General features: G+C 39.7%; 1 protein-coding gene across 1 annotated transcript in view; it reads right to left on the bottom strand.

The window, feature by feature from the left end:
* si (sucrase-isomaltase) overlaps positions 1-10,235 on the bottom strand; it is a 68,331-nt gene extending 58,096 nt beyond the window's left edge. The window contains exons 1-10 of the mRNA XM_020643369.3: positions 10,086-10,235; positions 8,463-8,586; positions 7,461-7,546; positions 7,227-7,347; positions 5,190-5,299; positions 4,806-4,957; positions 1,442-1,613; positions 968-1,067; positions 320-432; positions 39-164 (exon numbers count right to left, since the gene is read on the bottom strand). Coding sequence (XP_020499025.2) covers positions 39-164; positions 320-432; positions 968-1,067; positions 1,442-1,613; positions 4,806-4,957; positions 5,190-5,299; positions 7,227-7,347; positions 7,461-7,546; positions 8,463-8,586 — 1,104 coding nt within the window. The 5' untranslated portion in view covers positions 10,086-10,235. The remainder of the gene's footprint in view (positions 1-38; positions 165-319; positions 433-967; positions 1,068-1,441; positions 1,614-4,805; positions 4,958-5,189; positions 5,300-7,226; positions 7,348-7,460; positions 7,547-8,462; positions 8,587-10,085) is intronic.
* Positions 10,236-12,990: the final 2,755 nt, after the last annotated feature.

A 12,990-nucleotide genomic window follows, 5' to 3' on the forward strand; every position in this document is an offset into this window, starting at 1 on the left:
AAGACAAACACAATTTCTAAGCAGGCTGAAAGACTTACATATGGGATGCCCACAGCACGGTTCCTCTCAACAGTTTTCTTGACCTCATCCAGGCTTCCGTAGTCCCACCGAGAAAGCTGGAAACCCAGTGACCAGTAGGGAGGAATGACGGGTCTGCCAATGAGCTGGACAACACAATGAGACATATTTTTAAACTGAATTACTCTGCAGAGGAAACTCTGACTCTCAAAATATTTTGACATAACAGAGAGCTAGAAAACCTGGCCTTAATGGAGTTGTACAAAGTATAAGGTAAAAATTTTTTTTTTTTTCTTCTCACCACCAGGAATTCCTGCACCACTTGTTCCGGTGTGTCACCAAAGAGAATGTAGAAGTCAAGGACTCCTCCAATAGTTCTGTAGGTCACAGCAGGAGCGGGCTGCAGAGTCACCTCTAAAAAAAAAAAAAAAATTAAAAAAAAGACACCAGACATGGAAACTCTGCCAACTCATGTCCCAATACCATTCTGAACTATAAATCATAACTCCTTAAATCCCTCTCAAATATTTTTGCTCCTGCAGCACCTCTTTTCTGAGAATATTGTTTTTTTTATTATTCTTTTAGGACTGTGAATGCTTCCATTCATCTCCTTCTAAAGAATGAAACACAAATATTTTGCAATATTGAAACACAATGTTTTCTTAGATTGGTTCATTTTACACAGAGCGATGAAATGGTTTACTTTAATCTTCTGTTTGAGTTCCTGATGTATCGAAGGTGCACTGTGAGCTCTGTAACTGAGTCTGTGTTTGAATGTCCACATTTCGACTGTGCGTCTATTCTCTTCTTTTTCTACATGTGCTGCCTGTTTTTAAAAAAACAGGTGGTTTTGCTCCTGTTTACTTCTGAGGTAATCGGCTCTGTTCCATAAAACGGGTGTATTTGTTTGTTTCTGTCACGTGTGCTTGCATTATGTGTTCATCTTTACCCATTGCGTTGCTGTTCATGAGGAAGACCCCAAACGACTTTCCACTCTCATCTTCCAGACAGAGGAAGAAAGGATAGTGTCCATAGAGGTTGTGGGATCCCTGCAGGGTAGAAGCAGAGACAGATGGATGAAGGAACAAATGGGAGAGCTTGTGACGCATACGAGGGATGCAGGAGACGTATTGAGACTGAGGGGTTGACTTCACCACCTAATCAGCTTACAAGGCCTTCAATTATAAACCCTTTGGGAAGGAGAATTACACATGTTGCAGGCACATGTTAACATGCATCTCGCACATGCACACACACAGCATGTTGAGATCTGTCAAGTCTAAGCCTTTGAACACACATGGTGTCTGACACACAGCAGAGTATTATTAGGATTGACGTGTATTGATGCAGATGCATGTGTAGATGTGTGTGCATAGGTTTGTCTTTAAAAAAAAGTGAATATGTACATGTGTGCACTCCTCACCCCATTTGGGAAAGCATCTCTGGTGAAGATTGGCCAGGTTTTCCAGTATGTGTCATGAAGATAATGTCTATGCACATGCTCTCCAAGGCCATAAATATTATGGGATGGGAGCTTAGCAGACAGCTGCAGATACTGATCAGCGAACACCAGTGGGCCCATTGTAGTGTCAAACCTAAATATATATAAAAAAAGAAAGCACAAGTCAGTACTGGGAGGCGAGAAGACAGACTGATGTGAGAAAGAGCAAGGGTATGTGGGAAAGAAAGACCAGGGGAGAGAGAGAGAGAGAGAGAAAGAAATGTGAGACAAAAGGAGGGAGAAATAAAGTGAGAGTGAGATGCAGTGAGAGGAGAGTGGGAGTGGGAACAAGACAAGGACGTGTGAAGGAGTTGAGTTGTAGAAAGAAAAAAAACAAAGAGAAGACAGACCATCCCATCAAGCTCTAATAAGCCCTCTGGGTAGCTTTTCTCCAGCCTTCAAAACAAGACATACACCGGTGGTTGAAATACTAAGCCTAAACTCCAACCATATACAGCAGACAAACAAAGATATAGTGACATAATGGACAAGTACAGTTTAATTCTGCGGTTAATTAAATTAAAAGTTATGCACACAAACACATCAGAGAAACACATTACCAGAAATAAACTAAATTAAGTAAATAATTCAAATTGAATGAAGAATGACTAGTTACATTTGAGTAGCTTCTTTTGTTACAAAAGGAAGCATCCACACACTCGCCTGGCAGGTCAAAGAGCTGGGTGTTTATGGTAACCCATAGTCCATGTACTTGTTGATAAAACTTTGAATAGTTGGAGGAAATGATGCTTGACCAAAACAATTTATGATAACATTTGAGATAAGATAAGGTATAAAAAGCAATCATATGTCCATTAACCTTGTTATCACCCAACTTTACTGACTTATTAAAGTCATCAAATGCTGCCTAGGTGATTCTGAAATATCAAACAGTTGTAGAAACATAAAACAAGTGAAATAAATGTTGCTCTTGAAAGCAATATTGACCTCAAGAGCAGGAAAAAGCACTTTAAGGCCTCGTGTGTGTTTAATTTAGTCTGTTCAAGCTGTTGTCTGACTCATACTTTGAGGCATCAATGAGTCTGGATGCGGCACTGCTAAAACAACTAAGTTACTTTGACTTTAAGCAAAATGTATTGACAATTGTGCTCCCATCCACCAGTTCTGTGACTGACTCGATTCCCTTTAGAAGACCTTCAGCTTTTTGCGGTCACGCATTACACGCGCCTTGATCCTCTCCCCAGTGATGGACTCAATATCGGCCTCCTGTCCGATGGTGAAGGTGTTGACCGTCAATCACGGTTGTGAATCTTTTTCTTGTCCTATAGGTTAAATATGAGAAGCTAAATCTGACCTGTAACTTAAAAAAGGACATAGAGCCAGGAGGAATTATGGAGATTCACATAACAACTGGCCTCATAAAGACAGGGTTATGAGAGCAAAGTAAAGTGAGAGCGATTTGATTACTGATCTGATAATCTTCTCAACAGCCTCTTAGTCTGTTTGAAGGTCATGTATATGCAAAACAAGACAATGTATAAGTGATGTAAGATTATGTGAGAAGCCAAAGGCCATCATGTGATGAAACCACATATCACAAGTAAAATGAGGTTGTCTTTTTTTTGTAGTGTGGACAATTAGATAAAATACTCAGGGCAGATAAACACTTCAAACGATTGACACCAATACAAAGAGCTAGTTACTAAATGTTTGATCATAGCTGCACAATCGCCGCTCAAATGTCAAAAGAGAAACTGTGGCTTTCGCCTTTCCAGAAAAGGAACCTCTGAGTCATCTAGATATGAGATAAATGTTTGCCTCGTGAGGAAATTCGTCATGCCCTGTAATTGGCAGTCAGCTCTGATTCACAACAAACTAACCGCAGCGATGTGCAATACACTATTAGTGTTGATGTCAAGATTATGGTACATGCATCTTAAAAGTAAAATAAAAAAACATGGAGTTGTGTTGTGTCCTCAAAGCAACTATTTATCAAAAGGTGCCCTATCCATAGAATCAATGATAATAATGATAATTGTAATGCCAAGGGTTCAATATGAAGCTTGTGAGTAGAGATACACAGATCCACTTTTTTTCAGTTCTGATCCAATTCCAATACATACTGTATGTACTGATACCAATGCTGATTCTGAAGTTTTTATATCAAGCGAATAATGTTGTTGTTGTCGGGAGTATGTGTAAGGCTACAGAAAGCTGTAGTAAACCAAGTACTGCTACCAAAAAAGATACCAGGCAAGTATATGGCATTGCATTGTGCTGGCTTCACATACAAACAGGAAGGAGCAACAGCTGTCAGGTTTTTAAAATGTAATCTTTTAAACTGAAGTGTAAGAGTTGTATTTTTTATCATAAAGAAGGAGCTGTTCAATCTGTTGTGAATGTTGTCATGGAGACAATATGTGGGCACAGTTGAGTCTGAATGTCTTCAAAGTGAGTCTGTGTGAGATTGAGAATGTTTAAAGTTCCCAACCATATTAATTGATTGGGGACGTGGATTGGCTCCCTCAGTCCAATATCCCATACGTTAATTACTTCAATATCGGCCCCGATACCAATATAAGATCGGATTGTTCCCATTCCTACTTGTGAGCTGTGTGCCCACACATACATAGACACACATATTTGGGTAATTGATCACTGCAGTATCCCTGCAGGGCTCACAAACTTGCCTGGATTGACGTGAGCATAATCACTTATTGCTTTGGAAAACTAACATGGGAAGGTGCTACATGTCACCATGAGGAGTAATGCATGACAATGTGATTTTTCTTTGAGTATCTCTGACATGATTTCATCAAATGGCATGCCGGAAAAAAAAATCTATGCAAATCTATTGACAACTGCCAGTCCTCAGTTCTGCAACAAACTGTGAGAGTACTGTGGATAACAACTGTATGAGAGTAGCAAAAGGTCAAACACGGGATTAAATATTCAACAGCTCAGCTCATCTTATAATATTGTTTGTGGCACTATGGCAGCCTTTAGAAAAACATCTATGTAAACAACTCGGAACACAGCTTTTAGTATGCACTTGATGATATTCACCATAACAATAAGCTGCAACAATAAATCAACTAAGAAATACAAGCATCCCTCTAAACAGGTGCAGCTATGCATTAGTGTATACCCTATGTTTATAGTATATTATGTGTTGCAATGCAGCGCAAGCCTCAATGTGAATAATGACATTTTGTTCAATATCCACAATATGAATTGTCCAGTGTTTATTCTAATACCGTCAGATGACATGAAATGTGCTCCTGTTGTTCTTATATACAAGGACTAACATATAGTGTGCACTCACAGGACTTTTTTGTTCTCCTTCCTGCGCACAGTGAGGCCAAAGGGCTTGTTTGTCAGCTCCAGGGTGTCTGTGATGGCGCTGGAAGGGTCACTGGTGAGACTGCTGATGTGCTCGTGGGGGACCTCGAACCGGTGCCTGTGGGCATCGTAGATCTGACGAGAGGAAACAAATGTTCGGGCAATGTGAGCATGGCCTTATATCTCGTGGTCATGGTCGTACTTTGTTATTTATTTATTTATTTTTTGCTCTGTACAGCGTTGGGGTTAAACATGCCCTAAAAAAAGGACATGCTTTTGAAATAAATCTGACTGGTGATTTATCTAACAAGTCCTCTGTTGCCCTCAAAATGTGTTTGCAGAGCGGGAAGGGAGAAAAAGTATGTACCTTAAATCGTAGTCTTTTGTCTGTCTGCATTTCTGCATGGAATGCCAGTTCCTGCACATCAGCCCCAAATAACGACGGGGAGGCCATCCTCTTCAGCTGGGCTTTAAGAACTGCAGCATTTATTAATAAAAAATAAAAACAGCAGTTCAGTGTTACAATATCAACATCAGTAAATATATTTCATTTGTTACTTAACACCCCAAAATAAAGACAGAAAGACACATACATAGAACTACTCTTACACAATATCATTCAGAAAATAACCAGATCATATGAGTTTTACATGTTGCCTATTGTTTGTTTCACAAAAAACGTCAAATGAAAGAAAATGCATTGTATTTGTTTGGCATTGTTATATCTTGCTTAAACTTTGCTTAAAAGGTTTAGAAGAAAGCTTCAACAAAAGCGTCATTCTTGCCAAGAGGACGACGAGAAGATTGACGCAGTGCGATAAATCTGAAGCTAATGCTAGGAGTGAGCTAGCTTAGCCAAGCACAAAGAAAACTGCCATCTGGACTCAATCAGAAGGCAACTGAATGTGCTTACAATCACTCCAGTGCTCACAAATCTACCTATAATACCATACTTGCTACATACTGTGCACAGAACAACACGTTTTGGAGAAACACAGAAATGCATTCTTAAACTGTTTCTTGGGTGAGTGCAGACAATTCTTGAAATATCTTCTAGTTGCCAAGCAAATATAAGGCCAAGACTTGCAGATGTCCCCTTAAATATATGCGCACATCTCTTACGCACTCATTACAACTATTTTTAAATACCTTTTTTAGTGGTTTTATAGCTGAGCGTTGCTTCTAATGATCACAACAAATCCAGCCTTAATCCTAAACTTCAAAGAATAATTGTTGGATAAACTGTGCACCAACAGTTTAAGTAATTAAGGCAAAATAATTTTATTCAAAATAAATAAAACATTACTCAAAAAAATATTTTCCTTTCAATGATCAGTGACTCACACTACTCAACACTAGAGTCCTCCCTGGAGTACCTTACTGAACATGCACCAGGTTAGCTGGGAAGGGAATTCACTCAAACACAGATGTAGTTCCAGGTTATTCATTTACCAGTAAGATCAAAGGGTACAGCATGCTTACAGAGCCTACACAGTCCTCAGGTGCCTCTGAGGTAAATGTGGGTGATTTGCATTGCAGCTATGAGCAGTTCCATGGCAGAAGAAGTGTAAACCATTTGAAAGAGTTAGACTTTGAGAAGAAGTGAGCTCATTTAAAAAAAAAAAAAAAAAAAGTATTAATTTAATTTACTTTATTGATCCAGAGGGAAATTATTTTATTGTGAAACATGCTAAACACATGCACGCATAGGCCAGAAAGCACAAGCAGGACCTACAGACATGCATTAGCGGAGAGATGTCAGAGTGAGGGGGCCGCAAAGGGATTTGCGCCCCGAAAGAGTTGGAGGTTCCAAGTTGAACCGGCATCCCTCCAGTCCCCAGCCCAAGTCCCTACAGACTAAGCAACTATTATTCAACTCTGCTCTCTCTGTTCAACTCCTTGTTAAATAACATCTAGCCTTTATGAAGAAGAACAAAAGATCAATTGGGTTGTTCCTTTAATTATAAGCATTTACCCCTTTTCCAATGTCACCACTTAAAAATAGAAAACAATTTCCCAGATATGTTTGAATATTGTTCTTTTACATTCATTTATTAAGACGGGCTCGACAGTGATGTAGCTGAGATTTAAAATTTCCAACAGTTCTTCTTGCTTGTACACAATAACTGAGTTCCATGCGACAGTGAAATCAAGCAGAAAATGGAAAAACCTGCATGCTGCAAAAGTCAATCATGTTTTCTGATATGCCATCCATGTCATATTTCACATAAAAAAAACATGCCGTAGGCAAAGTAAGTGAAAGAGGGGAAATGATGGGAGGAAGACAGACTGACAGATTGAAGGAATGTGGAGCAACACAAATTAACTGAATAGAAGCCAAATGCTTTCATCAGCTGCTGACGAGTGCATGAGCAGGGTAGAGTAAGAGGAAACAAGGATTTACCATGAGCACTGGGACGCTCTACTGATTCCACGGTGTATCCATGGTTGGTGGAGAAGAAACACCAGGGAACATTTCTTTCATCCAGTGGGCTCCAGCAACATCCTCGCTTCTCACACAGTTGCTGTTCAAGTAGGAAGGCAGGTGTCAACTCCTTCTTAATACCCATTTTTGTTCAAGGTTTTGAGAAAACCTTCAGCACAAATATAACTTTAAATCACTGAAAGTGACTCATACCTTAGAAGCTCCGGCATCAGGGTAACAGTCTATTCTTTCAGCTTGAGGAATGTTGGGACACTGAGGAACAAATTCTTCAGTGGTTTCTGCAAAAGATTAAAAATTTACAAAAAAAAAAAAATCAAAAGCCAGAACCCAGTGATCTTGTCATATTGAATTAGCAGAAAGTCTAATACTGTAAGCGGTTAAAAAAAAAAAAAAAAACATGTTAACAATGATATTAAAGAAAAAGGTTGCATCACAATTTTAGGTCCAATATTTCATACATGTTGTTCCATTCACAATTACAATGACCACTAGGAGGCTTTGTTGAAAAGCGTGTATGTTGTTAACCAGACAGTTAGCAATGCCACAGTGATTAGAAAGGTTCCCTAAATTACCACAGGAATTTTCTGCGAGCTTTAGCAGTTCAGTTCTTCTTCACAATGTAGTATTCAACACAGATTTGGACGTCCCTGACAAGACAAAGAATGCCATGCTTCAGGCATGGCATTCTTTGTCACTGTTAAGGGAGACATAATTACTAAGTGCATGTTTCTTTTAACTATAGCTGAAAATATATTCCGTGTGGGTGGATGATTACCTTTAATAATGTGTGGTATTGGTAGCTCTAACTTTGGTGTCAGTAAAGGCTAGACTTTAACATTTGGCCTCAAACTCCAGACAGAAAAAGTTAAGGTAGACCTTTTTTGCCGGCAAATATGGTCTTATCCACCTTGGAAAATGGGCTTTATTACCTTTTTTAAAGGTTACCAGCTTATGAGTCTTCGCATTCACTACTCTTAACAACACACAATTGTCTCCAGGACATATCAGTGGCTAGCTAGCTTGCATAAGACAATTTGGAAGTTTCCAGAAGGCTTTTTCTCCTTCTTTGATGGTGGAGAATACCAAGCTTGAGCAGTTTCACTAAAGCAGAAGGGATATGGTGAGGGTTCAGGGCGAAGGTGTGTTACAGTTAACCTATGCATCTTTGCATTAATTGCATTAATATTCACCTACCATCTTTGAGGGTCCCAGGCTCTCCGGTGACATACAGACCAATGAGAGTGACGGCTACCACCAACATCAACGTGAACATGACCATGAAGATCACCTCCAAACCGGAGAAGCGCCTTTTCCCCATCTAACAAACACAATCACACAAACATTCACAGTGAGTGATTACCGAGGCCAACATCATTAACACCCAATAATGACACCAAGTTTTCTTAAGGCAAGGTCTCAAAGGTCTAACAAACTTCCCTTGCTTAATGAGGCCCAATGGCAGGACGTACACATTCTCTCTCTCACACACACACACACACACACACACACACAAAACAACCAAAATATGGTAAACAGATCTGACGCACACATATTTTCCTTGCATTAACCTTGGACTCTTGGAAAGCGTTGAGAAGTTGAGAAAAAGGCACTCACATTAAAATAAATAATATAACAGTTATGGGAAGAAAAACAGGAAAATAGGATCAGGGAGTTGACAAATCTTCCAGACAGGCCAGGTCTAGTCTTTTCAAAGGCACCCATCATATCACTCAAGCAATTAGGCTTCACTCCAGTGTACTCTCAGAGACAAAAACAAGGTGAATGTCTGTATGTGTATGTGTGGGTATGTGTCTATTTGGCTGAATGAGAAGCTTATAGCCACCAGGTGTAATGTGCTGTGAAGAGCAGGCGAGGGCAAAGAGAGAGAGAGACAGAGCGCTGAACATGAGCATTACCCCCTCTGTATCATACAGAGTCACTAAAAAGTGCCTGCAAACTTGAAATGTAACACTAAGAAACACACACACAGAAAAATACACGCTGACGCTATCTATAAATCATTTAGACATGTACCTGAAAATAGCCTCCAACAATAACAACCCATCATTTGATTTATCCTATATTAGACAGTCATTGTGATAAATGTGATATGCCCACAATTAGCAACACACATGGGTACTTTGTGGCTTTACTGCTGAGCCTCCCATCAGCACAGGAGGTTTAGAATAGTATCCGATATTCCATTTGAACTTGTACTTGATACCTTAAGTTCAGTGGTTACTTTGAGACATGTCTTTAAAAATGAAAATCAGCCCAAGAGAAGGTTTGTAATCTGTAATTACGTTCAAGACTGGAATAAAAAATATGTATCAGTGTAGAAAAAAAAAAACAGAAATCTGGCTTCACATTAGTATTCAGAGCCCTACACAGACATCTGTTCTTCAAGGCTGTGTAGCAAGTTACAGTGAATTATTTACTCCTCTGGCAAAGAGCTGCACATAACCTGCGTTATCATTAACAAACTCGGGGTGTCCACTCAAATGTGGAGTGACCTGCATATACAAACACCTGCAAGCTACAGCAGCGTCTTAAAGATAAAGTTTTACTGCAGTGCTTTCAGATATCTCAAGGTAAATGTTTTGATTTTCAGACATTGATGAAAGTGTTATCAAACATTAATCCCTACAGCATCACAGTAAAGATAATCCTGCATCATTATGGACAATCATGCTGTATCAACAGATGAATAATCTATTTGTAAAGGATTTTTATTTATGTAGGGGATAATATTCATAAAATAAACCACAGTTTAAGTCATTTTTGAGTCGAACAAACATCCTGCAACTGCAGTCTTACCTTGGCTCTCTCCGACGGGCAGGGCAAAGTGCTCCTGAGTTCAAGTGAGATTGTGTTTTATAATCCACGGGATGTATTGTGGTCACAGGGGCTCAGCACTCCTTTACTGCTCAGAGTGTGTATGTGTGTATGAACACGATATGTGTGTGTGCATGTTTGACAGTCTCAGCATGCACACCCCCAAAGCTATAAAATGTCGGATAACCATCTACAGTGTGAGGAAACAACTGCGGCCTAAATCCACATATCAGGTTGGTCCAATCAGACCTGCAATCACGTTGATTTCACTCTGTTTGTGTGTGTGTGCGTGTGTGTGTGTGTGTGTGTGTGGGTGTTTGTGCATGTGTGTGTGTGTGTGTGTTGGCCAGTATTTTTTATTATTTACCCAGAGATAAATGTGTATTTATTATTAGTTTATGAATGTTGTGAGTCAGCACAAGTAATCTTTACCCCACCGCCTCCCAGTTATGGAAACACCTGTGCATACACATTTAAACATCGCACAAAAAGTAAGGACATTTGTGTTTGGTAGATTATTTATTTGATGTAACAATGCTTCTTTGCAATTAAGTTTATACCGTTGGAAAGCATGTTTATTTCCCTTTGTGCCACATTTGTGAGGAACATGCATTTGTGGGATGAGCAGCAGAGCTGAGTATGTGTCTTTTATGGAGAATTAACTGTCTGTACAAGAGCCATTTTTATGCCATTCAAACAACATAAGGCATGTTTCCAGTCAGTTTTACACGTATACAAACCATACTGAACTGCAGGAGCGTTTATCACAGTTCAAACGGGGAGACTCGCCTGTGTGGGTGAAAGAGCATTGATCTGTTTCGGGTGAGTGAGGGAGCAGCGTGTGTTACTCATTGAAGACAATACAACAAGTGTCTGGTTGGTAGTTATGATTCATTCATGCATTTGGACTGTTAGTTATTAGCTAATTTTAGCTGAGCTGTTGTTAGTGTAACTAAAATGCTAAAGAGCAAAGGGTTATACTTATTTTGGCATTTGTTGGCATTTTGCTAAACAGCTTCAGATGCATCACCACATGCCTCAGGCCTGACCCTGATTTGCATGTCACTTTGGGAAACCAAGACTTGGCCATTCAACAAAAACAAAAACTGTTTATTTTGCAGGGTGTGTAAAAACAAATCAAATTCGTCTGGATTTAGTCTATGATGTCCTGGTTCACCAAGCAGTCAGCAGTGTTAACAGCCCTACAGTTTAAAGGAAGAATGTACACCAGCATTAAACCAAAACAAACTGCTGTTTGGCGACACCTCGGCTATTCTGAAGCCTCCGCTCTCCTCCAGTGGCACATCTCCAACCACAATTGCCTGTGGCCTGCATTGTTGTGTTAGCAGGCTAATGTTAGCACACTTTGGTTAACTCATAGCTTCATATTGCACATACATTGACACGGAATGACTGTGATCTAAACAGTGAGAGCATTGAGAAGGCTATGTTATTCTTCTTTTCTTTAGTCCTTTGCCAAAACAGTTTCATAGTCCAAGCACAGCTGGTGGGACTCATGCTTCTCACTCTGTAGACAGTCGTGACACTGAGACATTTACAGAGGATATACTTGATTTCTGCTTTATTTATGTGTACAATGTTATACATTCTTCCTCTAAGAGGTTTTGGTTGCCATGTGTAATCACCTTACGTTTGGATTAGTTGAGATACTCTGCAGTTATACATCAGATTGCAAATGATGTTAAATAAAACGATGTGGAAACTAATGGATAGCTTTTCAAGCTTCATGTTGTACTTAGCAGTTTCTGCTGGAATACATCACGGCCAACACTTAATGAGTGACACATCATTGCATGTGCTATATTGTTTCATTGCAGACACAACTATATATATAATTATTTTTTTTAATTAATTGCTATTAACCATTAATTGTTCATAGTAATACTTACCTGTTGTTCTTGGGATGTAAGTATTGCTGTATATAGTTCCTTTTCCTTTAAATGATATGATCTGTTTGCTAGTGCCACTGATGGCCGATTAAGTTTAGTATCCGATATTTGCAAAACTGTTGTCACTGGCAACTGTTACTGTAAAGCTTTGTGTTAATACCTTCAATATATTGTAAAAGATATTTTGTTCTTTTGCAAAAGTCTAAGAGAGAATAAGCCGTTTTATGAGCTTTTAATTTTTTTTTACTTCGTCTTTGTCTTGTAACAATGCTCAGCAGGCTTTGTTGGGTGAAGACAGATGACTGCACCCTCTGCAGTGACACCTACACAATGCCACCACCATCATCACGAAACAGGTCAGCAGCAGAGGACACTACCTCCTCTCTGGTCCTCACACATGTTGGACTTGCTGGGGCTTGCAGAAAACCAAAGCAGGCAGTGTTCTTTCAGCCTACATGCGAATAGTTCCCCTGTTTGCCTTGAAATTAAATATGACGGGATGTCATATTTAAATTCACATGTAAACACGATGTCATGCACATGAAGACCCCTGGGCTCCTTATTCGAGCTGCCCAGAAAGAGCAACAATCCTCTGCAGTTCAGCAACTTGGGCCCTTGGGCAGCCTCAAAAGCAGCTGAACTCCACCCTGTTGATTGAGTTTGTCGGGTTAGAAAGGACTGCAAATCTATGGCTTAAATTGTGTACAGTTTCTCTGGCCAGACATCCATCAATGCCAATACATGCTGTAGTTCAGTGATGGCTTCAGTCCATGTCATCCCAGTAAACAGAATGGAGAAGATCAGCTGAATGAGCTTTTCACTATCTGGAGACACAATCATCCACTCTTCCAGCTCAGAGTTTGATTGCCAATGGGTGATACAATCGAAGGAGCCGAGCTGAGCTGTGGGTGAGAGTGTGTGAGTGGGTCCAGATAGGTGAGACTTCAGTGTAAGGATAGGGTTTCATAGGTGTCTCC

The sequence above is a fragment of the Labrus bergylta genome, chromosome 11 (assembly GCF_963930695.1).
Source record: "Labrus bergylta chromosome 11, fLabBer1.1, whole genome shotgun sequence".
Classification (NCBI taxonomy): Eukaryota; Metazoa; Chordata; class Actinopteri; order Labriformes; family Labridae; genus Labrus; species Labrus bergylta.